This window comes from Adiantum capillus-veneris, chromosome 25 (genome assembly GCF_014529385.1).
Source record: "Adiantum capillus-veneris isolate H3 chromosome 25, ASM1452938v2, whole genome shotgun sequence".
NCBI classification, from domain to species: Eukaryota; Viridiplantae; Streptophyta; class Polypodiopsida; order Polypodiales; family Pteridaceae; genus Adiantum; species Adiantum capillus-veneris.
The window spans coordinates 144,550,672-144,576,797 of NC_140955.1; the positions used below are offsets into that span (position 1 = coordinate 144,550,672).

General features: G+C 40.8%; 1 protein-coding gene across 1 annotated transcript; it reads right to left on the reverse strand.

Annotated features, from left to right (window-relative positions):
• Window positions 1–24,473: 24,473 nt before the first annotated feature.
• Window positions 24,474–25,460, reverse strand: LOC147425791 (uncharacterized). Its single transcript, XM_086500704.1, has one exon. It carries the CDS (start codon window positions 25,274–25,276, stop codon window positions 24,809–24,811), a length of 468 nt encoding a protein of 155 aa, XP_086356830.1. The 5' UTR covers window positions 25,277–25,460; the 3' UTR covers window positions 24,474–24,808.
• Window positions 25,461–26,126: the final 666 nt, after the last annotated feature.

The following is a 26,126-nucleotide window of genomic DNA, read 5'->3' on the forward strand; positions in this document are numbered from 1 at the left end:
TTTCTTCCAAAGGCATTGAGGTAGATCTAGCAAAGGCACAAGCTCTCATTGAGCTACCATCACCAAAGAGTCTTAAAGAGGTAATTTCATTTATTCAAAAGGTGAAGTACATGTCACGCTTCATTCACTTAGCATCGGAGTTACTTCACCCCCTCCAAAAGTTGACACAACATGTAGAGTTTGCATGGTCTGATGAGCTTGAAGAGTATTACTCTTTTCTTGTATAAAAATGGTTTTGGCGGAACTACCGACACTCATGCCTCCATGTTGGGAATTTACATTCTTTGTTAGCTCAAGTGTGGGTAAAGAGACATTGGGTGCGGTATTGTTGCAGCAAGATCCTCATAGCACGAGGATGCGGCCTCTCTACTTTGCTAGCCGGGTCATGAATGCACTTGAGAAGGATTACACAGAAGGAGAATCTATAATGCTTTCTCTTGTCTTTGTAGTGAGAAAGTTTAGATCCTACCTCCTACCAAAACCCTTTATCATAATCACTACTGAAAACTTGTTTCCTTGGGTGTCATCTCAAATGACACTAAGTCCCAGGATCTCAAAGTGGATTATGGAGCTGCAAGAGTTTCAATAATCTTTCAAGGTAGAAGATAGTGTGCGTGCACAATTGGCAGGGATTCTCACTTATAAGGTACATGAGAAGGAAATAAAGGTGTCTCAAGTAAAGACCCTACCATTGCCACCACCTAAAAGTATTCCTAATGCTTTTACCTTGTTCTTTGATGGAGCTTTTCGACGAGCCAGAGGAAAAGCAGGGGGAGGGCTAGTGTTGCTCAACCCAAGTGGAGAGGTGTTCATGAAAGAGTAGGTCAATCTACCAGGTTCAACTAGCAACAATGAAGCAGACTACGACACACTACTTCATGGTTTAAAGATATACATTGGCCAAGGTATACGACGTCTCATGGTAAAGGGAGATGCACTTCTCATTGTGAAGAAAATTTTAGGCATTTGGGCATGCAAGAATGAAAACCTAAGGAGAAAAGTTCATGCCATTCGTAGGTTGTTTAATCAATTTGAAGAAGTGCAACTATATCATATCCCTAGGAAACAAAATGAAGATGCAGATTTATTTGCACAAAAAGTAGTTGCATGTGTTGAGAGTGAAGTGCAGGTCATCATGGCAGCAACAATGATTAAACAACCAAGGTACCAGGGGATGGAGTCATTGGCTCCCGTTGTGAGCTACATTTTTGAGGGCGAGTTTCGAGAGGGCTTCACAAAGGTTCAAAAGCGGAGGCTCATTAAGAAGGAGAGTTCATATTTGTTTTTGGAAGGTGCCCTCTACCAAAGGGGAAAAGATCAAGTTTGTAGGAGAATACCGACAACCAAAGAGATTCCAGCCATTCTTGAAGGTTTGCATGAGAAAGCGTGTGGTGGTCATTTTGCATAGGAACTCACTGCAAAAAATATATTGCTTGCCGGATATATTTGGCCAAGCTTGCACATTGATGTTCAACATTGGTGTAAAAGCTGCCACAATTGTCAGATTAATGGAAACAAGCGTCTGTTACATGGTCCACGTCAGTTAGTCCTTGCAAATGGTCCATTTGAAAAATGGGGCATTGATGCTATGGGTCCATTGCCCAGGACTAAAAATGGAAAATTGTATATCTTGGTGGCCATAGACTACGTGACTAGGTGGGTAGAAGCTCAAAGTGTGGCAAGAGTGAATGAGAGGACAGTTAGCAAGTTTGTGTACACTCACATTTGTTGCAGATTTGGCACACCTTTGGAGATCGTTTCTGATAATGGTCTAGGATTTAGGAAGGGCTTGCCAACAGAAGTTTGTAATGAGCTTCACATTCTACATTGACATAGCACACCATACTATCCTCAGTCAAATGGTTTGGTAGAGAAGGCTAATGGCATCATTGCAGGAATCATCCCAAAGATGGTAAAGAACAAGACAAAGGTATGGGATGACTTCTTGGATGGAGCATTGTGGGCCTATCAGACTACCTACAAGGAAGTGACAGAGTTCACACCCTTCCACCTAGTCTATGGTCAAGAAGCTTTGCAACCCATCGAGCTCAACATTCCCACAATGCGACTTCATCGAAAGGTGGCACAAGGCGAAGAAGCAGCATGGGAAGATCGTCTTCTCACCCTAGCAGAACTAGAATGGAAACGGGAGGTGGCTTATAAGTGCTATAAAAGAAAGGCTACACAAATAAAAGACAAGCTCGACAAAAAGGTGAAAGACAAAGGGATCAAGGAAGGAGATTTGGTGCTAAGGTACGATAATCGCCTTGACAATCGCTTTGATGTGAAGTTCAATACTAGATGACAGGGTCCCTATATTGTGAAGAAGGCCTACTATTCACGCTACTATCACCTCATGGATTTGGATGGCAAGGAGCACCCCAAGAAGGTGAATGGGTATCGACTGAAGCCCTACTTGAGTCGAGTTCTATCAGAGGATCTACAAGAGTATTGAACAGCTACAATACCCTGTAAGTCTTTGAGCTTGGTACTACAAGATGAAGATTCGATTAAGGCACCAAATATCACGAAGGATCGAAAAACACTCTCATTGGAAGGTATGCCTTTTGATGGTACATGAATGTACCATCATCTGGGGGAGGGATAAATGATAGTCGTTTTTCGGCTTTCATAAAATATTTTAACAAGCCACTTCACCCCACAAAAACACCCTAGCACAATGACTAGGCTTGCTTTTTCATTGTAAATAAGTGCGCGTGCATTTAGGGTTTTTATCATATTTTTTTATCAAATCATTGAGCGAGTCATTGGGCTAGGAGACAAAAAAATAATTTATAATATTACGGTCCTCTTTACATGTAAATATTTTCTATCAAATAAAGGACCTAAGTCTAAATTTTTTTATTTTTATTTTTTTGTATTTATATAAATATATATTCCTAGGTGTGTGTTATCAGGCCTAAGTATGCTAGCTTCCATCGCGTGTCATTCCTTATACATATTTTAATATCATTCTATCCCTTAAGCTCTACTCACACAAGCCTTGAAAAACCTTTATGTGACTTCATCATAAATATTCACCAATAACCTTATCGGCCCCGTCATATTTTTTCCATCCCTCCCAGTTAAATATTCACAAGTACATAGATTTTATCTTCAAATAAATTCCATGAATTACTCAAAGTAGAGAATAAATGAGGGTCACTTCCCTCATGATTTTCCTCCTTTTATTTTATATATTTTTTGCCACCATGCATCCCATGTGTCCATTTTTCATGACTAGCTAGCCTATCTTCTTACCCCACAAGTATATATTATATTCGATACTTATCCTATACCATACATGTGTGCAAGCTCCTTGGCAATATTAGGTCACGGTTGATGTATGGGGGGCTCAGTTGGAAGACTACAAAGGAAAAAGAATCAAATACTGGCCCACTTCAAGCTCTATTAGGTGTTGGAGGGATAGATTTTTGCTCAAATTTTGGACCCTTCTTATGATCCGAATTTGAGGATAGTTCCAAATGACAAAATGTAGCTCGTGATCTAAAGTATTTTTCATGATTTTTTCAGAAATTTTGAAGTCAAGGGCGATTTTACATGAAATTTATGGCCGACTTCAAAACTGCTACCTCATACACCAAAAAATCTTCCTATTTCTCTCACCCTTCCACACACATACTCACTCTTACACACTCCTCCCTCTCTTTCCCACACCCAAATAGGACCCAAACCTGCAACTCTCATGTCCTAATTCACCCTCTTCACCATTGCCACTTCTCTCCCACCTCATATACCAAAACATCTTCCTATTTCTCTCACCCTTCCACACACCTAATTACTCTTACACACTCCTCCCTCTCTTTCCCACACCCAAACAGGACCCAAACTTGCAACTCCCATGTCCTAATTCACCCTCTTCACCATTTCCACTTCTCTCACACCTTCATAGTCTTCATTCTCCATTTCTACATCCCTAGGTGCTCCCCTTTCTCTCTACATATATGTCCATATTACCATACCCTCTTCAGGTTTGTAAAGAACTTCAAAAAATCAGCAAAAATCCAAGGATAAACTCTGCAATTGAATGATTTTATCATGAATTTTCCAAGGTTTGAAGATAACATAGCTTCATCGACACGCGCTACTTCGCCATGCTGACCGCTTCTTCTACCGGTGCTGTAAAGAGGTGAATGTCAACTTCTGCAAATCTTCAACCTCTCTTTACAAGCTTATCCCTTCTCTAACTTTCCAATATTTTGTAGTGACTATTACTAACCACTAACCACTAACCTTATTGTAAAAATGCACCCTCCACTATCTATTAGAGTAGGCACTCCCAAATTATTCACCCAATCCTCTCTCCTTTCATCCTCAATAATTATCTTCCCTTGAGCCCACATCCATGTGACTCAAAGGACAAGAGAGACCCACCCTCATTTAGAAAAATAAAAATATGCATAATCTTCTATTTCTTCAAATAAACTTGATTAGGTCTAATCCTAATCGGGGCTTTTAAAACCTATAAATAGAGCCCTTCTCTCCCTTGTAAATCACCACATGATCACACTACACTACACCATTTTCAACACATAACACACCACTCTTCAAGCCTAGTTGTGTAGAGTGTGTGCATTGTGAGTGCTCTATTCCATCACTACACATACGGGCATGGAGAAGCTTGAAGTTAGTTATGCCATCTAGAGGAGTGGAGTGACGCCATACTCTTCATCACACTTGTAGCCTACTCTTGTGCATAAATAAGATTTATAGTTTTGGGTGCAATTGTATGCTGCAACTACGACTCTTCTCTCCAAATTGACTTGATAAGTTGGCTCATCAGGTGGTTGAAGGTATATTGTCCTTGAAGTCTGTTGTGCCATTTCATGCTTGGTGGCTTGAGGGCTTGTTGAATTGTTTCCCAAAAAAGTCAATTGTAAGAGGGTGCTTGGTGAGAGGGCTCCCGTGACCCTAAGACAATTAGTGCGTTGGTAACAAGGTCATGTTTTGTGTTGTTTCTCTATTTCTCACCAAGTTTGTGTGCATCTAGTCTTTAAGGCTAAGACTGAGTTGCTCAGGTTGATTTGTGCTCTTTACCTCACTTTGGTGTGGTGAATGTTTTTGTTCGGTGTGTGTTTCTATCTTTGATTCCCCTCCCTTTGTGTGTTTGAGTACAAGGAGATATCGCGTGTGTCCTAGTTCGCAGCTACAACTAGGTGGTGCCCCTTTCTTGTTTGGTTTCTGGCTGTGGGTGGTTGTTGTCTTTGATTGTGGTTGCCTCAACCCAATTGAGCAGCACGGGATCCTTGAAGGGTGTCTAAAGGCCGCTCTTCTTGTTGCCCGCCCCGGACCGCCTCACTGCGTACATGATTTTTGTCAAAGAGTCTGTAAAAGATCCTAATGTTTCATCAAATTTAAATGGTAGGAATCAGGAACAGTTGGACTTGTCTAATTTTCTAAAAGGATTCCAAGATGTGTTCATCAATGATATCCCTATGGACTTACGTCCAAAGGAGGGGATGATGACCATCACATTGAGCTCCTTCCAGGCAGCTTTCTTATCAAGTCTCACAAGCTCAACAAGAGGAGATCTTGAGGCAAATACAAGAATTGGTAGAAAAAGGGATGGTGAGGCCTAGTTCCTCTCCCTTTTGTTCTCCAATCCTTTTAGTGCAAAAGAAAGATGGTACATATTGTGTGTGTGTGGACTATCAAACACTAAACCATATCACTATCAAAAACAGATTCCCTGTGCCTTGGGTAGAAGATCTATTTGATAAGCTACAAGGGTCTACCTACTTCAATAGGATTGACCTTAAAAGTGGATATCATCAAATAAGGATAGTGGATGAAGATATCCTAAAGACCACGTTTTGCAGCACGTTTGGTCTTTATGAATATATAGTCATGTCTTTTGGCTTGACTATTGCTACATTCAACCGTCTAATGGATAAATATTTTAGACCTTACCGCAAATTCATTGGAGTGCTCTTTGATGATATCATCATGTACTCCAAGTATTTGGAGGAACATAAGCAACATCTCCAAGTGATTTTTCAAGAGTTGAGGGAGAACAAGATTTTTCTCAACCAAAATAAAAGAGAATTTTTCCTACAAGAGATTCAATACCTAGGTCATATTATCTCTCAAGATGGTATTTGTATGGATCCATCAAATTTAGAGATAATAAAAGCATGGCATAATCCAAGGAATCTACATGAGCTAAGAGGCTTTATTGGTATGTGCACATACTATAGACGCTTCATAGCAAAATTCTCTCAAGTACAGGACCACTACACGACTTAACTAAGAAGAACGTTAAGTATGTATGAACTGCTAAGGAGAAAAATGCTTTTGATAAGCTCAAAGAGAATCTTACTTCCCAAGCAGCTCTCATGCTTGCGGATCTCTCAAAGCCATTTGAGGTCCAATGTGATACTTGTGGTGATTGCCTTGGAGCATTTTTTCTTCAAGAAGGGCATGCCATAGCATATGAGAGCCAAAGTCTCAATACAGATGAATGAGTCTTGGGCATTTATGAGAAACAGCTTTTAGCTATTCTACATGCCCTAGAAACATGGAAGCACTACCTATTGGGGGATCCATTTATTCTACAAACCAACCACCAAAGTCTCAAGTATTTCATGACGCAAACCAAGCTTTCCGACAATGTGCGCGTCTGTCGCATATGTCAATGCAAGGGACTTGCTGATACATTGTGTGCGAGCCACAAATGGATGCAATCACACAACTAGACTAATCTAGCAAGCTCAAGAGAGAAAGGGTGTGTCACTCACTGCCCTACGCTCACCTTCGTGGAGGATTCCTTGCCATGAAGAAAAAGGAGCTATCGCCATGCTGCGCTCAACCGCTTCGCTGTTGCCGTACTATCGTCCCAATTCTCTATCACTCTCTCTCTCTCTCTCTCTCTCTCTCTCTCTCATTCTCTCATGCAGAAACACACACAAAAGGAGGTGAAGAAGAAGAAGATGGAGATGGAGCAAGAGCACTCTTCAATTGCACAAATGAAAGGATGAGTGAATTTTAGGGTTAGCTGACTTTCATATGAGCTCGTCCCATTCACACTTGGGCGCCCATTCTTAGCTAACTAACCCTTGAATGTTCCAGTTAGACTGTGCCTCTCATCAACGATCACTCTTACCATTTTCCAATTGGGCTCACAAGCCCGGTACTTGACTCTACCAAATAAATAATACGGCGTCTATCGTAGGTAATAGGAATGTGTTTGAGGGTGAACATGGCCCCCTTTCTGATGTTGATTCCATCCTCGAAATATATTGAGTTGAAGCTCATTCATCGAGGTGGAAGAGCATTTAAGATGAATGTCATTAGCCTTCTTCAATCATTGCAAAATCAAACAACATTGGCACAATAATTTCATTCTCATATACAATTAAAAAGCATATGCAATTGTAGACAGACAAATTTATTGGTAACAAAATTTTAAACCATTTGTCAGTATAATAAACATGAAATTGTAATATAATCAAATGCATAAACAATTGTAAAGGTCAAAAACTAAACAACTATGGGGTCGCTAATTTAACAGTCAAAAGACACTAGAGGTCAACTACTATTAATACCATGGGCAAGCTTCTCAATTTTCTCTGGTCAATTAGGTTGTTTAATCCCGAGAGCTAAGTATTTCATGTGCGAGAGCTGACTAGAGGCGATACCTTGGAAACCTTGTAGTAGTTAAGCTACGATAAAAGGAATTTCTCATGAAATCATCGCCTGACTTATTTTCTTGTCTTTGACCCCCTAAAGTCTTATCGCAGTGATTCAATTTCTGTGCTTATTTTGTATGCCTTAGGTTTTTTTCTTTTCAATAAAAAGAACCCACACTGGGAACCTCTAGGGCTCTAGTACCATAGGCAATACATGTGAGTGAAGTACCAAATCAAGCTGAGATTTCTCTTCCCGCTTAAGATTTTACATTGTGGCACTTTGATTTTTTGTGTTTGTTCATTTTCAACATTTTAATTTTGTAACTTTGGGGGGTCATATAACACTGTTACCCTCCTCAGGCTCATCACACTAGTAAACTCCCTTTATCATACTTAAGCTAAAGGTAAATAGAGACTAAGCCCACTAGAAATCCCTATACCTAAATCGGATTAAGAACCTAAGTAACCATTGATTATTAGGAAGGAATTCCCCATGGTATTAAGAGAAGATCTCTAACGCCTAGCTTGGTCAAACTAGCTTAGTCAGACTACTTGATTTTTAAACCTAGAAAAGTGATTATGACAAAAAATTACATTAAATTTAATGTTTGATACTAAGAAAATGCGGTGAATATTATGCTACCAATCACAATTAAAGCAGACAAACATGGATGCAAAAAAGATAAAGGGCCATGCTAAGGGACAAGAAAAACCTGTTTGTGTTGATGATCATGCTTGATTAGAAAAGTGAACGAAAGAAATATTCCATGAAGGTCCAAATCCTAACAACAGCAACATGTTCTTATACACACTAGGAAACACAAAGAATACCTCTAGGAGGCACATCAGTGGGAATAGGCACCAACCCTTATTGAACACCATTAAACAACATAGGAACCCTAACCTAATTATTTGCACTCCCCCTAGAGATTCAAGGGAATAGGATATTGTAGATATTGGGGGAAAACCCTAAGGATAAACTTCCATCCTCATCGTCAAGAAAAAAAAAGTCATCATCCATGAGACCATATGTGCTATTCGTGTAATCCTTTCAATCTTCTTCATCATTAGAGGCACCAATGTTTACTAAGAAGGTCACTAGACTCCTATAGTCATCTTGGTCAAAAGGGTAGGCTTGTGCAATGGGAGAGACACTCTCTACTAAGTATGGATCAGTCGTGATCAAGAGACGTATCGCCCATTCTAACTCCTCAAAATTCCTCTAGCATGCTAGCATATCTACCAAATCCTATTCACAGGCAAGCATCGGAAAGACCATGTGAAACACTTGTGAAAAGTAACAAGGGTACCTCTCACCCAAGGCAGGAGTGGATGACTCTAGCATACTAGCCATATCTGTACACATAAATAGATGATGGTTAGAGTGCAAATATTACAAGGGTCATGTTCTTGTGCATAATGTGTTTTCATGATTTTGTGTTATGTATAGAACTTGTAAGTTTCCACATTATTGTTTGGGGGCTCTTGCTCTTTTACTTTTTTATCTTGTTTTTGTGAGTATAAGGCTTTATATATACATTCCCTAGGATTGGAGAGGTCAGGGAGGAAGGTTGAGAGGGAAGCAAGTGAATGATGAATGTCAGCAAACACTCCCCCCTTCCTTGGGTAGATCGTACCTTTTGGAATGATGTCGTCACCTTTTGAAACCAATTGTTCCAAGTTGTTATGGGTGAAGTCTTTAACCAATAGTTTTCGACCACCCTATGCATTTCATCTAGTTGTGCAAGGGTGGTAAGGTACTCTCCCATGATTTTATTTACAACGTTGTTGTAGGTGGTGAACTTACAACGGGGGATGCAAACTCTTCCTTGTTTGTATGGATATGTACAATGGTAGGTGGAGGTTGTGTCGAAGCTCCTATTTCCATATAGGAATTACATGAAGAGAAAGAAGCTTCATTTGACTTCCTTGTTCCTGAGCTACGTGGAACAAATCATTCTTTCTTTGGTACCCAAACTAGCTCTGGATCAGGTGTGTAGCATTCTGTGATTTTTTCCTTACCACGATCTTCAATTTGTTTTGGAGCCAAAGGATTGGGCTCACATGGGTCAGGCAACAAGTAAGATCATAATTTACGTTTTGGCACCCATATTTGATCATTTCCTTCATAGTAGCCTTGGGCTTCCAATAGTTTTATAGGAATCCAACGCAACGTTTCTTTACATTTTTTGGAGCGAGTGGGACGTTTCTTACAAGGATTCTGTTTTTTAGCATCAGTCATGGTCACTAAAGAAGTTTTAGGGACCCACTTGTATGTTTTCTTTGTTATATTGGGATGGGTCTTGTGTGTCTCAAGCTTTATTTTAACTACAACAGTTGAAGCTCTAGAGAGTTGTGGGCTATGGGGACGCATGGTTCAACCTCCTAAACATGCAATGTTTTGGGTTTTATTTATTTTAGGGGCAATATCTCACGGACTATGGCTTGAGTGGCAGGGTTAAGAGTTGGTTTTTGCGTTGTGACATCCCCAGTGCCGCTAGTGCATTTGGTGGCTATCATCCACGTGCATCCTAGGTTTATATTACCCTCCATATTTCCAGTAGGCATGACCAAAAAGTCTTGAGCTACAACCCCATTTTCATATAGCTGACAGAAGTGTGCCAGATTCCAAAAATCGCAGTTTTTTTTGTTGAGATGTAGAGAGAAAGAGAGAGAGACGAGACAAGAGACACACCATATACGCTCCTAAAGACTGATTCATATTGAGGACAAGATACAAATATATAGGTGAGACCAAGTTGAGTAGAGTGAGCCATATATAGCTCCAACACCCCCACTCAAACAAAGGTCTCTAGATTTGGATGAAAAAAACCCTTGGGGAGTTCAAGGAAAAACCCAAGCCCCTATACAATGTGAAAATATGAACCAGCGATGATGATGTGAAAGTGAATTGTGCATCTATGTACAAATATTCAAGTGACTTAGAGGTCACAATGTGCAAATGTGGAGTGTGCATAGTGCATGGTACCTAAAAGATTACAATGTCATATGTACAAAGCTATTACAATAGCAAAGAAGCTAATCTAGAAAGAGTGAGGTCGAAGAAACTCCAAGCTTCGAGCGCAAGAGGATGAAACGTGACTCGTTGAGGCCTTTGGTCAAAATGTCTGCAATCATCTGGTCACTTGGACAATGTTCAACCATAATAGTTCCTTTGCGTACTTCATACCTGACATAATGATAATGGATAGCAATGTGCTTTGACTTATTATGTTGAACATAGTCTTTTGCAAGACTAATAGCACTTTGGTTGTCACACCGCAAGGGTGTGCTCTTGGGGGGTTCACTATGTGTAAAACTACCATAGCACGTGCATTCAAGACATGTTTGTAAAACCCCTTATCTGTGAATTTTGTTAAGAATATAATATACCCTTTTATTTTAAAATCTGTAAGTTTTTTTCAACTTTGAAAAAATAATGCCCTTCTGTATTTATATTTTTGTAAGTTTAAAGAACTTTAAATACCCTTCTGTTGAACTCAGGTGATAGGTTACATTTTTATTAGGTGACCTCCCCGGGGGTGTGCTAGAAAGAGGAGAGTGACCAATATCAACCAGCATTTGTCGAAGCCAAATCAACTCACGAGCTGCAAGTGATGCCGCAACATATTCTGACTCAGTTGTAGAAACTGCAACACAACGTTGTTTCTTGCAGGTCCAAGAAACAAGACAACCATTTATAAAGAAGCAATTTCCACTAGTAGATCGCATAGATAAATGTGAGCTTGCCCAGTCTGCATCTGTGTACCCAAAAGAGAAAGAGATTTCATAGAATCTGATGTGAGTTGTCCTCGATAGACTAAACCAAAATCTCTAGTGCCTTTCAAGTATTTCAATACACACTTTGCAGCAGACCAATGCTTAAGAGAAGGACATGCAAGATGTTGTCCAAGATAATTAGCAGCAAACAAAATATCAAGACGAGTGTTCATGCCAACAAACTGAAGACATCTAATCAAGTTAGCATAAGGTTGATTTGTGACAAGTTGACCGCCATTGTCAGAAGTGTTCTTCATAGAGCTCGCAAGACAAGGTGTGTTGGTTGAATGTGCACATTCCATACCAAATTTTTGAATAGTATCTACAATAAACTTTGACTGTCGAAGGAATAAAATACGTTTTGTACGGTTTCGTTGGATTTGAATGGCAAGACATGAGTGAATCTCTTCAAGATCCACCATATCAAATGCAGAAGACAATAACTTTTTCACTTGTTGAAGAAATCCCAAATCATTGGAAACAAGGATGGTATCATCCGCATAAAGAGAAAGAATCACAAAACTGCTACCTTGGCGTTTTATGTATAAGTTGGGGTGTGAGGAGCAAGAGATGAATCCTTTAGAAGTGAGAAAAAGATCAAATTTTGTATACCAGGCTCGTGAAGCTTGTTTGAGACCATATAGTGCCTTATGGAGTTGAGCAACAAGGTCTTCTTTACCTGGAATAACAAACCCTTTTGGTTGTTCCATATAAATTTCCTCTTCCAAGTCGCCATTAAGAAAATCAGTTCGCACATCCATTTGATGAGCTTCTAAATCAAATTGAACAGCAAATGCCAATAAAACTCGAACACTTGTAATGCGAACAATTGGTGAAAAAGTCTCTTGATAATCAACACCAGCTACTTGGGAGTAACCTTTTGCAACTAAACGTGCCTTGAACTTCTCAAAAGATCCATCTGCTTTTACTTTTGTCTTATACACCCACTTACATTTAATAGTTGTACAACCAGGAGGTAATTCAGTTAGTATCCATGTACCTTTAGAGATAAGAGAATCATACTCTACTTCCATAGCCTATTGCCATTGATCCTTTTGTGGTGAAGAGATAGCTTCATCATAAGTAATGGGATCTTTGGAAGTAGAAAAAGCATTATCAGCAATATCGTCATCATAAACATGACATGAGCCATGTTCAAAATCAATAGGCAGATCAACAAAAATATCAATATCATAATTGGAAACATTCCGAATGGATGGTTGTGAAGAGGAAAGTTGCTCTATAGGAAGAGTTTCATCTTCTGAAAGAAATGGAAAAGCCTGAAGCAATGATTTAGTATCATCAGAATCATCCATGGACCATGAGCCTCCCATAAGCTGTTCGTTAAAAGTGGCATCACGATTCACAATTACTTTCTTGGAGGAAGGGTCATAGAATTTGTAGCCTTTGGAAGTGTTAGAATATCCAATAAAAATAACTTTAAGACCAAGAGCATCAAGCTTTGTTCATGTTTCTTTGGGAACATGAATATAAGCAATACATCCAAAGGTTCGAAAATGAGATACAGAAGGAATTTCACCTGTCCATGCTGTGATGGGTATCTTACCAGAGGGTGCAGTAGTAGAAAGATGATTCTGAATAAATACTGCTGTCAAAGTAGCTTCAACCCAAAAAACACGAGATAAGACAGAATGAGTCAGCATACATCTTATAACATTGAGAATAGTGCGATTCTTTTGTTCAGCAACACCGTTTTGTTGAGGCGAATATGGAATAGTGTGTTCATGATGAATTCCACTGTCAGCACAGTAACTCACAAACTCTCGAGAAACATATTCGCCTCCATTGTCACTACAAAGCTTCTTAAGGCGACGACCAGTTTAAAGTTCCGTAGCCCTGTGGAATTGTTTGAAAACAGATAAGGCTTCAGATTTTTGTCTAAGTAGAAATACAGTCGTATACCTTGAGAAATCATCAATGAAAGTAATGAAGTAGCGATATTGTGATCTCGAAGAAGGTAGAGGTCCACATATATCAGTATGAACAAGATCCAATATTTCATGAGAATGAGTTGTATTTGAAAGAGGAAAGGGTTTACGATTGTGTTTCCCAAGAGCACAAAATTCACAAATTCCCATATGGGGATGGGCTTTAAGATCCATGCCATGAACAAGATCACGACGTTGAAGATCAAGGAGTTTTGAGAAATCAGCATGAACAAAACGGTGATGCCATACTTCGTGCAGTGGATGATAGTTATGGAGCCACTTAGACTGATATGTCATATTTCGTGTAGTACCAGAATCGACAATAAAAAGAGATCCATCACGTATGGAGCTGTCCATTTTGCCAAATTCCTCACTCTTTTTCTATTGTTTTTGCTGTGTAATCTTCTCCGGTGAGTGAAACCTCTACTTAACTTTGTGGTTGTATCTGGTGTATTTCTTCAATACTGTGTAAACTATTTGCCCCATTGGTGTTGGTCCAAGCTCATTTGTATCTAAACATCAAAAAATCTCCTCTTTTGAGCTGAGTTTTTTGGGTGTGTGCGTGTGTGTGTGTCTCTATGTTGAGTGGGCAAGTGGGAAGTCTCTCTCCTCTCACTCCATTGGTGTATTCCCTGTTTCGGCCAGGTGGATTGTGTAAGCCGAGTGGTGCCCCATAGTGTGTGTGTGTATCCTCCCAAGAGTGTGTGTTGGGTCATTATAGAGGCGTTGTGTGTGTTTACATCCCGCTCACAACGTCACCTTGAACACTTGGAGATTGACCTACATCGAATCAAGTGGGCTGAAGACTTGAAGCTGGTTTTGTACTTTCAATTTTATGGAGCGCCACTGTCTATCATGGCCCTTGATAGAGTCACAATTTGTAAACGATCGGTTTATGACAGAGTGACATCAGTTATCCTTGTCAATCAACTTGTTATCGACAATCACACTCGACCGACCTTCAAGGAAAATGTTTTTATTGGCTACCCCGAGCTTCCTCTTGTCTTTGGTTTCTTACACCCGGGTCATCAACCACCAATATTTTACTACATGTTAGCTGATGTGTACTACAACTATGGCTAAAACCTCTATCATATATTCTCATGGAGAGATCTTTTGTAGACCCCTTTATGGCTTTTTGATGAATTTATTGATTAGTAATGTTTTGCTTCCAAAGATTTTTGGCTGGTTAAGTCATTTGATTGAGTTGTTTTTCTTCAGAAAGAAATTGTATGACTGGTTAAGTCATGTGACTGTATTCTTATGGGATGAGAAATTCATGATTGATTTAGTCATGTAATTAAGTTTTGACGGCCTGAATAAGTCAGAATTGGTTAAGTTTTAAGTAGACTGGGTAAGTCATGACTGGTAAAGTCATGTGGTTGAACCTTTAGTGGACTCGATAAGTCTAGGTTATTATGAATATTAACGTTAATATATTCGTATACTCAAGAGAACCCTCAAATCACTCCTATAATGGAAAAACCTTAGAATGATGCTATCTATATGGAGATTCAGGAGAAGAAGTTATTGTTCAAACAAATGCAACTCCCCTCTTTTAAAGGAGAGGGTATTGATGTTGATAAGGATGCAGAAGTATGGAGCGAAGCTATGGATGATTACTATGATGAATTTGGAGGACAACTAAATCCAAAAAAATGTCATCTAGCACAGCCAAGCGTGAAATTATTGGGCCACATGGTGTCAGAAAATGGCATTGAGGCTGATCCAGACAAGGTTAAGTCTATTATTCTTCTTCCGTCACCTACGAGTACGAAGCAATTGGCAACCTTTATACACAAAGTGAAGTACATGGCAACGTTTATTCCATTGTCTTCTCAGATTCTTTATCCATTACAACAAGTGGCAAAGCATGAACCATTGCAAAGGGATGACAAGTGTGAAGAAGTGTTTCAAGAGGTGAAAGAGGTGTTAGGGGGGTTGTCAGCCATGTAGGCTCCTGATTGGGAGAAAGTGTTTTATGTAAATCCATCAGTAGGGGATGATGCCATTGGAGCCATGCTATTGCAAAAGGGGAAGGGCGCGCAGCCATTATATGAGGCCAGTGTATTGTGCAAGCCGAGTGAAGTTGGTAGTGGAGAGAAAGTTCTCAGAAGTAGAGCTAGTGATGGCCAGTGTAATATTTGCTTGTCGACGATTTCGTCATTACTTGCTACCACGGCCTTTTGTTTTCTTGACGAGTTATGCCTTTTTTCCATAGTTAATTAATGGTACTAACATGTCAAATGTGGTGAAGAAATGGGTAATTGAGCTGCAAGAGTTTGAGTTCTCTTTTCTAGTGGAAGATAGTACAAGGGCTACCCTAGCTGATTTGTTGACCTACAAGGAGAATCCCCTTATTGTTAAGGAAGAGGTGGTGAGAAAGGTAGTTGAAGAAGTGCCACAGATCAGCAATGCACATGTGTTGTTCTTTGATGGTTCATACAGAAAGAGCCATGATGCAGCTTCATGGGGGAATATCACTTTATGATCCAGAGGGGAAGCTAGTATGCAAGAGAGGGTTCAAATTGGATGCTCATAGTAACAATGAGGCTGAATATGCTACTCTGGAAGCCGGATTACACATTTGTTTGAAGCATGGGGTTCGAAGGTTGAGCATAAAAGGTGATGCCTTGTTAGTGGTCAAGCAAGTGCTGGGTGTGTGGAAGAGCAAGAACACCTCATTGAAGGAAATGTGCTTTAGAATTAAAGGCCTGTTAAAAAATTTCGGAGCATGGATCATCAGACACATTGAACGTGCTCTAAATGGAGAGGCACATGAAGCAGCTCAAGGCATGATTGGGGAACTATTTGTCTTGAGGACCACTTTACCTCTTTATCATGGCCGGGAAAGTTTGGCTCAAGAAGAGGGGTTTTTGCTAACAGGAATCATTCCAAAGGAGATTCAGAACTCTAAGAAGTATGGCTTTGTGCATAGAGCATACAGGTACAACTTGATTGGTGATGTCTTATACATGAAAGGGGCTGATCTGGTGTTGAGACGTGTACCTTGGCGGGAGGAGCTTTTCAGAGTATTGGAAGAGAATCATGAAGGCGCATGTGGTGTCCATTTTGCTCTAAAGATCACCTTGCATAAGATTTTGCAAGAGGGGTATGTATGGCCGAGTTTGCACAAGGATGTTCACCATTGGTGTAGGTCTTGCAATAGGTGTCAAGCATTTGGGAAGAGAGTGTTGAAGCCGGAGATACGAAAAACCATTACGGCGTTTGAAGTGTTTGAAAAGTGGGGGATTGATGCAATAGGACTGTTACCTATCACAAGCAGGGGCAAAAGCTATATCTTGACGGCAGTGGACTATCTCTCTAGATGGGAAGAGGCTATAGCAGTAAAACAGATCACTGCAAAGGATGTGGCAAAATTTGTGTATGATGAAGTATGTTGCAAGTTTGGGGTCCCATTAGAGCTACTTTCAAATAAGGGGCTAGGATTTAGAGCTAAACTGCTAGACTTCTTATGCGCAAAGATGAAGATTAGGCACCAGCATACCACTCCTTATTACCCGCATTGTAATGGCTTAAATGAAAGATTCAATGGTGAGTTGGTACAAATTCTTTCTAAAGTGACAAAGCACCAAGGAAAGAATTGGGATTTGGAATTGCCTAGTGCATTATGGGCTTACCGTACTTCAATGAAGACAGGTACAGGGTTTACTCCATTTCATTTGGTGTATGGAAAGGAAGCACTATTGCTTGTAGAGGTAGAGTTGCCTACGGTCAAGATGTTAGAGAAGTTTCTTGGGCCACCTAGTGATGCATTCAAAGAGAGGCTCTTACAGTTACAAGAGGTCCAGTTGAATAGGATGAGCGCATTGGAGCATCATGGGCAGATGCAGGATAAGGCTTTGGCAAAGATAAATGAAAAGGTCCAAAGTAAGGGTATCAAGAAACATGACTTGGTTTTGCGCTACAACAGTAAGCTGGACAACACCTTCCAAAAAAAGTTTCAAATTAAGTGGGAAGGCCCTTTCAAGGTAGTGGAGTGTTTTCCAAATGGCACATATCAGCTGGCTAACTTGGATGGTGTTCTACATAAGTCAAGGGTAAATGGATTGCGTCTTAAATTGTATCATGATAGGTTGATGATGGTCGAGCAAGATGAGCTGTCTGTGGATCAAGGAGTGTTGGTGAAGGATGAGGAGAGTTGTGACGCGGCAAGATGGGTTTTCTGAAGAGTGAGTGATGTCTGTGAGGGATGAGGAGACCTGTGATGCGGCGAGTCTCATATCGCTTTTTGCTGTTGCTGATCATGAATGATCTAGCAGGCTAGGGAATGGGCAAATTATGTCAGGAGTTTTTTGGAGCAAGGGATTGCGCATATGTACATACACATGCATGGTGCATCAAATAAAGGATTGCCCAATTTCCATAGCCAGGTGGTTACATGGGGCCCACGTGTGTACAGGTAGGACAGGGTGTACATAGTGCAATGATTTTCACTATTACCAGTACCAGTGTGTTTTTACTACAATAAGGAGGAGTTGGTAGCACGTAAAACTTCTCAAGAAAGCTATCCGCGGGCCAACGACATGAGGTAAGCAGATGCGTCAGATGGCATCTAGTGGCGTCAGGAGGCCGAACGGGGTCAATATTTGCACGTGGATGAATACGGACACAACGTGGGTGTTTTCTTGTGAGAGTTATGCAGAAAGGTCATCATTAGGACCACTTTTTGGGGCCACTTCACGTGGTTATGAGATGCATTATTGAAAAGAAATGAGTGCCAGGTGTGCGGATGATGCAAAAAGGTGACAACTATGCACTACGAGGTCAGTTTTTGGCCAGTTCGGGGTTCGTTTGAGGTCATCTAAAAGGCCAAGAGTGCCCAACTAAAAAAGCTAAGTGTGGGAACTGAAAAAACTGAGAGAAGACCAGAAAAACGTGGAGAAGAGAGGAGGAACAGCCGCAGGTGTATTTTTGGTGTTTTTGGAGCTTGTTTTGGCCCTAAACTGCTCATCCGAGGTCGGATTTGAGCACTTTGACATTGTAGACTGGGGTTTTGGGCCATTACGGACGCGATGGCACTGTCCATTTTTCCAAATTACTCACTCTTTTTGTGCTGTTTTTGCTGTGTAAGTTTCTCCTATGAGCGAAGCTTCTGTTCCAATTTGTGATTGTATCTGGTATCTTTTACCCATATTGTGTGAGCTATTTGCCCCATTGGTATTGGCCCAAGCTCAATTGTATCTAAACATCAGAAATTATCCTCTTTTGAGCTGAGTTTTTTGGGTGTGTGTGTGTGTGTGTCTGTGTGGAGTGGGCAAGTGGATAGTCTCTCTCCTCTCACTCCAGAGGTGTGTTCCCTGTCTCGTCTAGGTGTGTTGTGTAAGCCGAGTGGTGCCCCATAGTGTGTGTGTGTGTGTGTGTATCATTCCAAGAGTGTGTGTCGGGTCGTTATAGAGGCGCTGTGTGTGTTTTCATCCCGCTCACAGCGTTATGCTCCGCCAATGACCATAGAGCAACAGGTGGCCCGTTTCTGTCAAGGTTTAAGGAAACCAATCAATTCACAATTAGAAGCCATGAAACTTGCTACTGTGCAAGATGATTTACTACGAGCTAAGCCCTTAATGAAGAAGCAAGGGATTAGGAGAAAAGTTAGCAAAATAAGGCTTCCCAAGAATAATGGACAACCTCAAAGAACTTATGCTGCTATTGCTCAAAATCCTTCACGCTTGGATGTTTGATGCTTTGAATGTGGAGAGTTGGAAAATTATTGAAAAAAATGTCCACGTCTGACTAAATGAGCAGCAGCAGCAACAACTGAAGTAGATCAGAGACACCGGCCTTTTGGACAAAACAATGGACGAGGACGAGCAGCGAGAGCCCTTGGACTTTCAATTGGTTTAATTGAATTTCTTTCAATTCAATGGCCTCAGGTAGCGCCATTTTATAAGGTCTCTTTGACAGGATTTGAAAGGACATTCTCTTTCTCACTCTTTCCTTTATCTTTGGCGATACGATGGTCCCAAAGCGATTAACTTGAAGCTCGAAGGATGCTCATGTCTCCCCACCTCCAAGAAAGTTGCAAAGGAAGGCATCAACTACGTCAAATATTGCTCAAGCAGAAGAATTGGTTGCGAAAGAAGTCGAAGCCATCAAACCTCAACCACGAGAGGTAGATGAACGTGTTGCTAATCCGGTCAGAGGAATTTATAATTATGCATCGTATACATGATGACCGGTAAGTCAAGCCTAGGAATTTTTTTAAACTCTCCAAGAAAACGTGATTATATCACAAGAAACAAGCATATGATTTCATGGAGTAGAGAAATAATTGTTTGATTTATGGTTAGTGTTTGATAAACTATCTCTGTTTGATATTAGAAGTTAGCTAATCATGTTTGATAAATCACTTAAAGAAAATGATTGCTGAAAGAATATCTTGTTTCCAGATGGAGCTCGCGGTTAGTGAGGTGATTCCACGGTTAGCGAAGAATAAGCTGACTTCTCAACTCTCTTTTTGTCTCTTGCGGTTAATTAGCAAGATGCCTTGCGGTTAGCGATATGTTCCCTTGCGGTTAGCAAAAGAGAAAGTATGTGCATTTCGTGGTTAGAAAATAATTAAATCCTTTGCAAAGGCTCTGTTGGTTAGACAAAGAAAGTCTGCGTGTAGCGGCAAACTCTTGAGAATAATTAAAAGATTCATTTTTGTTGAAATATAGGATTGTATTCATTAGACCATGTTTGAGAAAGAAAAGTTTTGGTGATGTTTGAAGGGATTGATAAATGAACCAGTGCTTGGAATTAAGAAAAGAACAATGTTTGTTTACGTAAAATAGTGTGGTAGTAAATAGAAAACAAGCTAAAAGTTGTGAGTGTGGGGTGGAAAGTGGGGATTGGCTCAGGTTGCCAGTCAAGGATGGGTGGTCTGGATTAGTCGAGAAACTCTCCACTCCCTCTTATTAAGAGAAGTGAAATTAGAGACTCATTGTACTAAGAGTTGAGATGTCCCAAATCTACGTGTCCCTGAAAGATATGGTCCCAATTAATCGGGTACTTTTCTTTAGATTACTAGTTAGTTTAGATTAAGTCTCATATCATATTTATGGTTCATGGACGGCGGCCGTGCCTCTTAAACGGGGGGGGAAAAGGCATTGTTTATGTATTCTAAATATGTCAATGGGATTTCATCTTTAGGCTAGGAAGCAGTTTTTATTAGAATCCTAGATTTATTGACCTGGCTTGTGACGTGTGACCCTTGTAACCACGTAAGCGATAGATAGATGACTTTCTCTCTTCTTTTGCTCGTATCTCTACTTTGTGGAAATGGAGTAGGGTGTCGCCAACGGAAAAGGACAATAAAGGAAGGCCATCTATCAAGTCGCCCCAAGCTTCTTGGGGTTGGGGACCTCATATCTATTAGCTTGCAGGCATCGGGGCATCAACCAATAACCGTAAAGCCTATTGTTTCTAAGGAGCCAAAGATAGCTGATATGACTTTAGCAGATCTCACCAAGACTATTCAAGGGAGTCTAAGAGACAATCATGCTCCACAAAACAATCATATGTATCCAAGAAGGGAGCAACAATGGTGCTCAGTATGCTATGGTCCGCATAGTACCAGTGAATGCCCTACTTTTAGAGTAAAATTCAATGGAAATTGCAATGCCTATGGGAGGTATGGTCATCAAGCTAAGGATTGCATAGTATTTAAGCGTGCAATGGCCAATACACCAACCTTAGCATGGACAGACACACCTTGAGTGACTACATTGATGTTGGACCCACCTCTTGAACAAACGTCACAACACATGGTCCCTAGGGCCCAAAATGTTGTTCAAACAACACCCTTACCACCTCGAGTGCTAGGACCACAACCACCACTTCCGAGAATCACTTCTATGAATCAAGTGGGTTAGGGGTCATCTATTGCTCATTTGGAAGGCTGTGAGGAAGATATAGACCCTAATATTGCCTATGGGATGGATGCGCTTGAAAAAAGTCCACCATACTACATGGAGGACTATTGGGGACAAGTCAAACTTGTCTATCAAGTAGCTACTCTTGCTATAAGAGGAAAAAATATCAATTACACTACCAAGAGACCACCTCTTCAATGTTACAAGTGTGGAGGTCCACATCGTGTGGCCGAGTGTCCTATTAGGCTACATAAGAATGCCACACTAATGCAAACCAATCAACGGAGCACGTCTACAATGCCGATACTCATGTGTATCGATGTGGCATAGATCATTTGATTTTCCAATGTCCGAATAATCCAAATGCGCCAAAGATCATGCCATTAAACTTGATTGAGGTTACCAAGGAGCCATCATCAAGTACACCGGTGGTACCAGTAAACGTACTCACACGATCGATGCTCCAAAAACAAAATTATATTCTTGAAGAAAGAGACACAACATCAATTGCCCAATCTCAGACGAAAAAGAAAACACGAAGGAAGAGATCACAAAAAGCAGCGAAGTCAGACCCCAGTTCAAAGAACAACATAGGAACTGGTGACGACCTCGTATATATGAACGACGTTGAAGAGGATTCTGATTCTAGTGCAACCATGGAGACCAAAACTAACTAGGGTGAATAACTTCAAAGTGTTATGTGGTGTAGTCCACAACCCATTGACATCGCACAACTAGAGATTATAGAGAAGCCAAAGTTGAGCCGCACCGTAAAGAGACAACAAAATCGAGAGTTAGCTCAATAACAAAAGGAATCGGAAGTGAAATCACTGTCCCCAGAACAACAGGACCCCACAGACTTACACCTTGCGCCTAAACATTTCAAATCCTATACCACAGAGGAACGTAAGGTTGTGTATACAAAGGCTCAAAGAAAACCTATCGATGGAAGCAATGGAGTCTATGACGGTCCAACGATAGTTAAGAAAATAGAGCTAGCAGACCCAAGAGAAGAGTCCAAACCTATTTTCATTGCCCAAGATCTGATAGAGACTGAAGAGTGTGTACTTAAAGAACTTCTCAAGGAATTCAGGGATATATTTTCTTGGACATATCATGATATGAAAGGTGTTCCACCTTCTGTGGTGAAACACATAGTCCCCATGAATAGCATGGCTAAACCAGTTCAACAACGACCCTACCCAATGAATCCTAAATATGCAAAGATAGTTCAAGAAGAGATTGAAAAGCTTGTGAAATGAGGATTCATATATCCTATTGAGCACTCAGAATGGGTGTCTCCAATAGTGATTGTGCCAAAAAAGAATGGGAAACTCAAGGTGTGCATCGATCTCAAGAACGTCAATGCTACCACTAGGAGGGACCATTACCCCTTGCCATATTCAAAACATGTGCTTGAATGAGTTGCAGAGAAGGAAGCTTATAGCTTTTTAGATGGGTACTCTGGCTACAATCAAATCACAATTGCGCTAGAGGACCAAGCTAAAACAACCTTTATAACCAAATTTGGAGTGTTCGCATTCTATGTTATGGCTTTTGGCTTAACTAATGCCCCTGCTACCTTTCAAAGATTAATAAACACTGCTTTTAGAGAATATTTGAGGGAGCTTTGTGAAGCTTTCTTAGATGACCTTTGTGTTTATTCCTCTTGCAAAGAACATCTATCATTCTTACAAATAGTGTTTGAGAAGTGCAGATTGTATCGCATCTCCTTAAATCCTTTCAAATGCCAATTTTGGGTTAAACATGGAGTCATTTTAGGGCATATAGTGTCCAAAATATGGGATTTCCACAGATGAGAGGAAAATTAAAGCCATAGCGGAATTGCCACACCTACAAACTATAAGAGAGTTCAAAGGTTCATGGGCCATGTTGGTTATTACCGACGGTTTATTTTAAACTTTGCCGAGATAGCTCATCCTTTGTAGAAGCTTCTTATTGAGTTCCACTGGACCGCGGAGTGTGACCATGCTTATGAGTCATTGAAAAAGACCTTGACTAGCACTCCTATTTTATGAGTGCTGGATTGGAATGTAATTTTTCATGTGCATATTGATGTATCAAACTTTGCTATTGGGTGTGTTCTAGCTCAACTAGGAGAACATAAACTGGACTTCCCCATTAGCTTTGCAAGTCGTCAATTGAATGATGCCGAAAGAAACTACACCACTATAGAGCGAGAAGGTTTAGGTATGATTTATGCAGTGAAGAAATTTCGCTACTACCTTCTTGCCAACAAGTTTCTTTTCTATGTTGATCATCAAGCCTCCTTGTATCCAGCAAATAAACCTTGTTCCACGGGAAGAATTACACTATGGTTGTTAATTCTCCTTGAGTTTGATTTTACCGTTGTGGTGAGACCTGGTAAAAGACATGTCATGGCAGATCATTTGTCTCGCATACCCAATGGTGAAGCCCCTATCGGAGTCGATGATAAATTGCCCGATATTTCTCTATTCCTAGTTGAGACCATACCTGAATGGAGTGAGAAGATTGTGAACTTTCTAGTTAATGGTTTTCCACCCAAAGAGCTTCGTAAGTACATAGATCAAAAATTGTTTTAAGAATGTAAACCTTATTTTCTCATTGCAGGAACTCTCTACAGGATAGGGAAGGATGATATTCTTAGATGTTGTGCCCCTGAGGATGAGTATTTATACATACTACAAAAAGCCCACATGGGTATAGCTGAAGGACATTTCTCAGGGGAACTAGTAACTAAAAAGGTATTGCAATCAGGCTATTGGTGGCCTACCTTATTCAAGGATGCATCACTTTTTTCAAAAGGATGTGATGAACGCCGACATTACAAGATCACACAATGAAAGGATAGGATGCCCTTACATCCTATTAAAGTGACTCAATCATTTGAAAAATGGGGTTTGGACTTTGTAGGCCCAATTAGTCCGGCAGCTCGTAGCACTCAATCTTGATATATTATTGTTGCCACTGACTATGTAGCAAAGTGGATGAAAGCCAGGGCAACACGTAAGGCTGATGTGAGGTCAACTGTCAAGTTTCTCTTTGAGAACATTATTACAAGATTTGGTTGTCCCTTTGAGATTGTGAGTGTCAATGGAACTCATTTTATAAATGAAGTGATAAAAGAACTCACTACCAACTCTTATAGAAAACAAACTAATCTCGACACATTCAGACATGGCAAGATCAATGGCCGACTTAAGTTTCTCCACAATCTTGCATATACACAACCATAGAGGTAGCACTTACTCACTAGACATACACGTGACTGCAAAAATGGGTACATATAACAGAATAAGAACCTTTGCACACATCTCACTTGCCATTCAAATACACAATAGTACGTATAGAGGCATGAGAGCGGGAGAGAAAACGTTTTATACCCACACGAACATATTCAAGAATTGAGAGAATATGACAATGTAGATCTTGAAGGCTTCAGTTGGTGTATTTAAAACGATGAAATCTTGCTTTGATCTGCTACTTTGCTCTCCATGCAATTAGATCCTCCTTCACATGTCGTTCCGATCTGCGAGCTTTTCTAAGCAGCTTATATATGCGACCTTCTTCTGATATACTTCTTAGATCCTGGACGGCCACCCTCTGATCCACTCACTGGGCCCTGCTTTGAGTTGCTACAGACCCACAAGAGCCCTAAGGGTTGACACCTAGCCGCAGTCTCCTGCACTATGTTACCCAACAATTCTTGGCGGCTCTGCATACCAACCTTCAACCCCCTACAATGTTCAACTTTCCACCCTACATTGTCACGGCCCAGCTGGCTGCAATAGCGCCATGTTTTCTCTGCCCTCTGATGCTCTCTCTCATCTGTTTTAACTGGCCTCCCTCCACTAGAAGTGTCCCACCCACCTGGCAGCTTCAGTTCTTCGTCAACTCTCGGCCTCCTGTAGTGACTACTGCATGGCACTCCGCCATGCTCCCTTGCTCTCAACACCCAGCAATGGCGGCACTCCCCCACCTTTGATGGAGCCCTTCTGCCAACCTGCACATGCTCCATGAGCAAGCAGCCTCGACCTCTCTAGAGCCGGCCTTTGTAACAACTCCAACCTGCATCTCGTGGTCCTCCAAGCTCTTGCACGGGTTGCCCTTGCTACTGGCAAGGCCCCTTATCTGTAGCTGCTACGAGCTTCCCTCCTTTCTACATTAGCCACTGGCGGCCTTTTCTCTCTGTATATCATGCAGCCCCCAATAACTCGGCCAGCCCCATCTCGTTTTTGGCAACCACCTAGATGGCGCTTTCATTTTTCATGCCGGCCAGATGGAATCTTCCGTACTCGACCTCATTCTATCTGCAGTCGCACAAATCCTCATGCAACATTTTTTTTTCCCTTCAAGTTAAAGCTTGAAAAAGCTTTGGTTTGGTCCCCTTGCACACGGCAAAAACTGTAGAGGTAGTAAAACTCCATAAAAAACATCTTTATTCGAGTGTCAGCAATCTTCAATCCGCATTTGATTGGTTCACTGCTAACCATTACGTATCATGCATCCAGAGATCTTCAAAACCACCAAAAAGTACACTTCAAGCACTCCTAAACTTCCTCGACCAATAGTGCTAAAATTTTTCCTTGACCTTTCTAAAATCCACATTTAGCATACACACCCTGGCAGTAGAGTGTTATGCAGACATCCTGCCCCAAATCCCATATCACAAACCTGATAGCACCTGTATCTAGCACCCCTTGTCTCATTCCCAAGCTTGTGATATCAACAATTGTTCCTGACACCTGGCTCCATCAAATAACTGCCCAATGTACCTATCACTTGCCTGCAAACTGCCATGCCTGGATTTTTTGCACTTCCATAGGCCGAGCATCTTCAACTGTACCATCATTTCCCAACCCCTCGTT

Bases quoted from the DNA above. Each gene is read 5' to 3' on its own strand.
- LOC147425791 (XM_086500704.1), bottom strand. From the start codon at position 25,276: ATGGAGCATGTGCAGGTTGGCAGAAGGGCTCCATCAAAGGTGGGGGAG.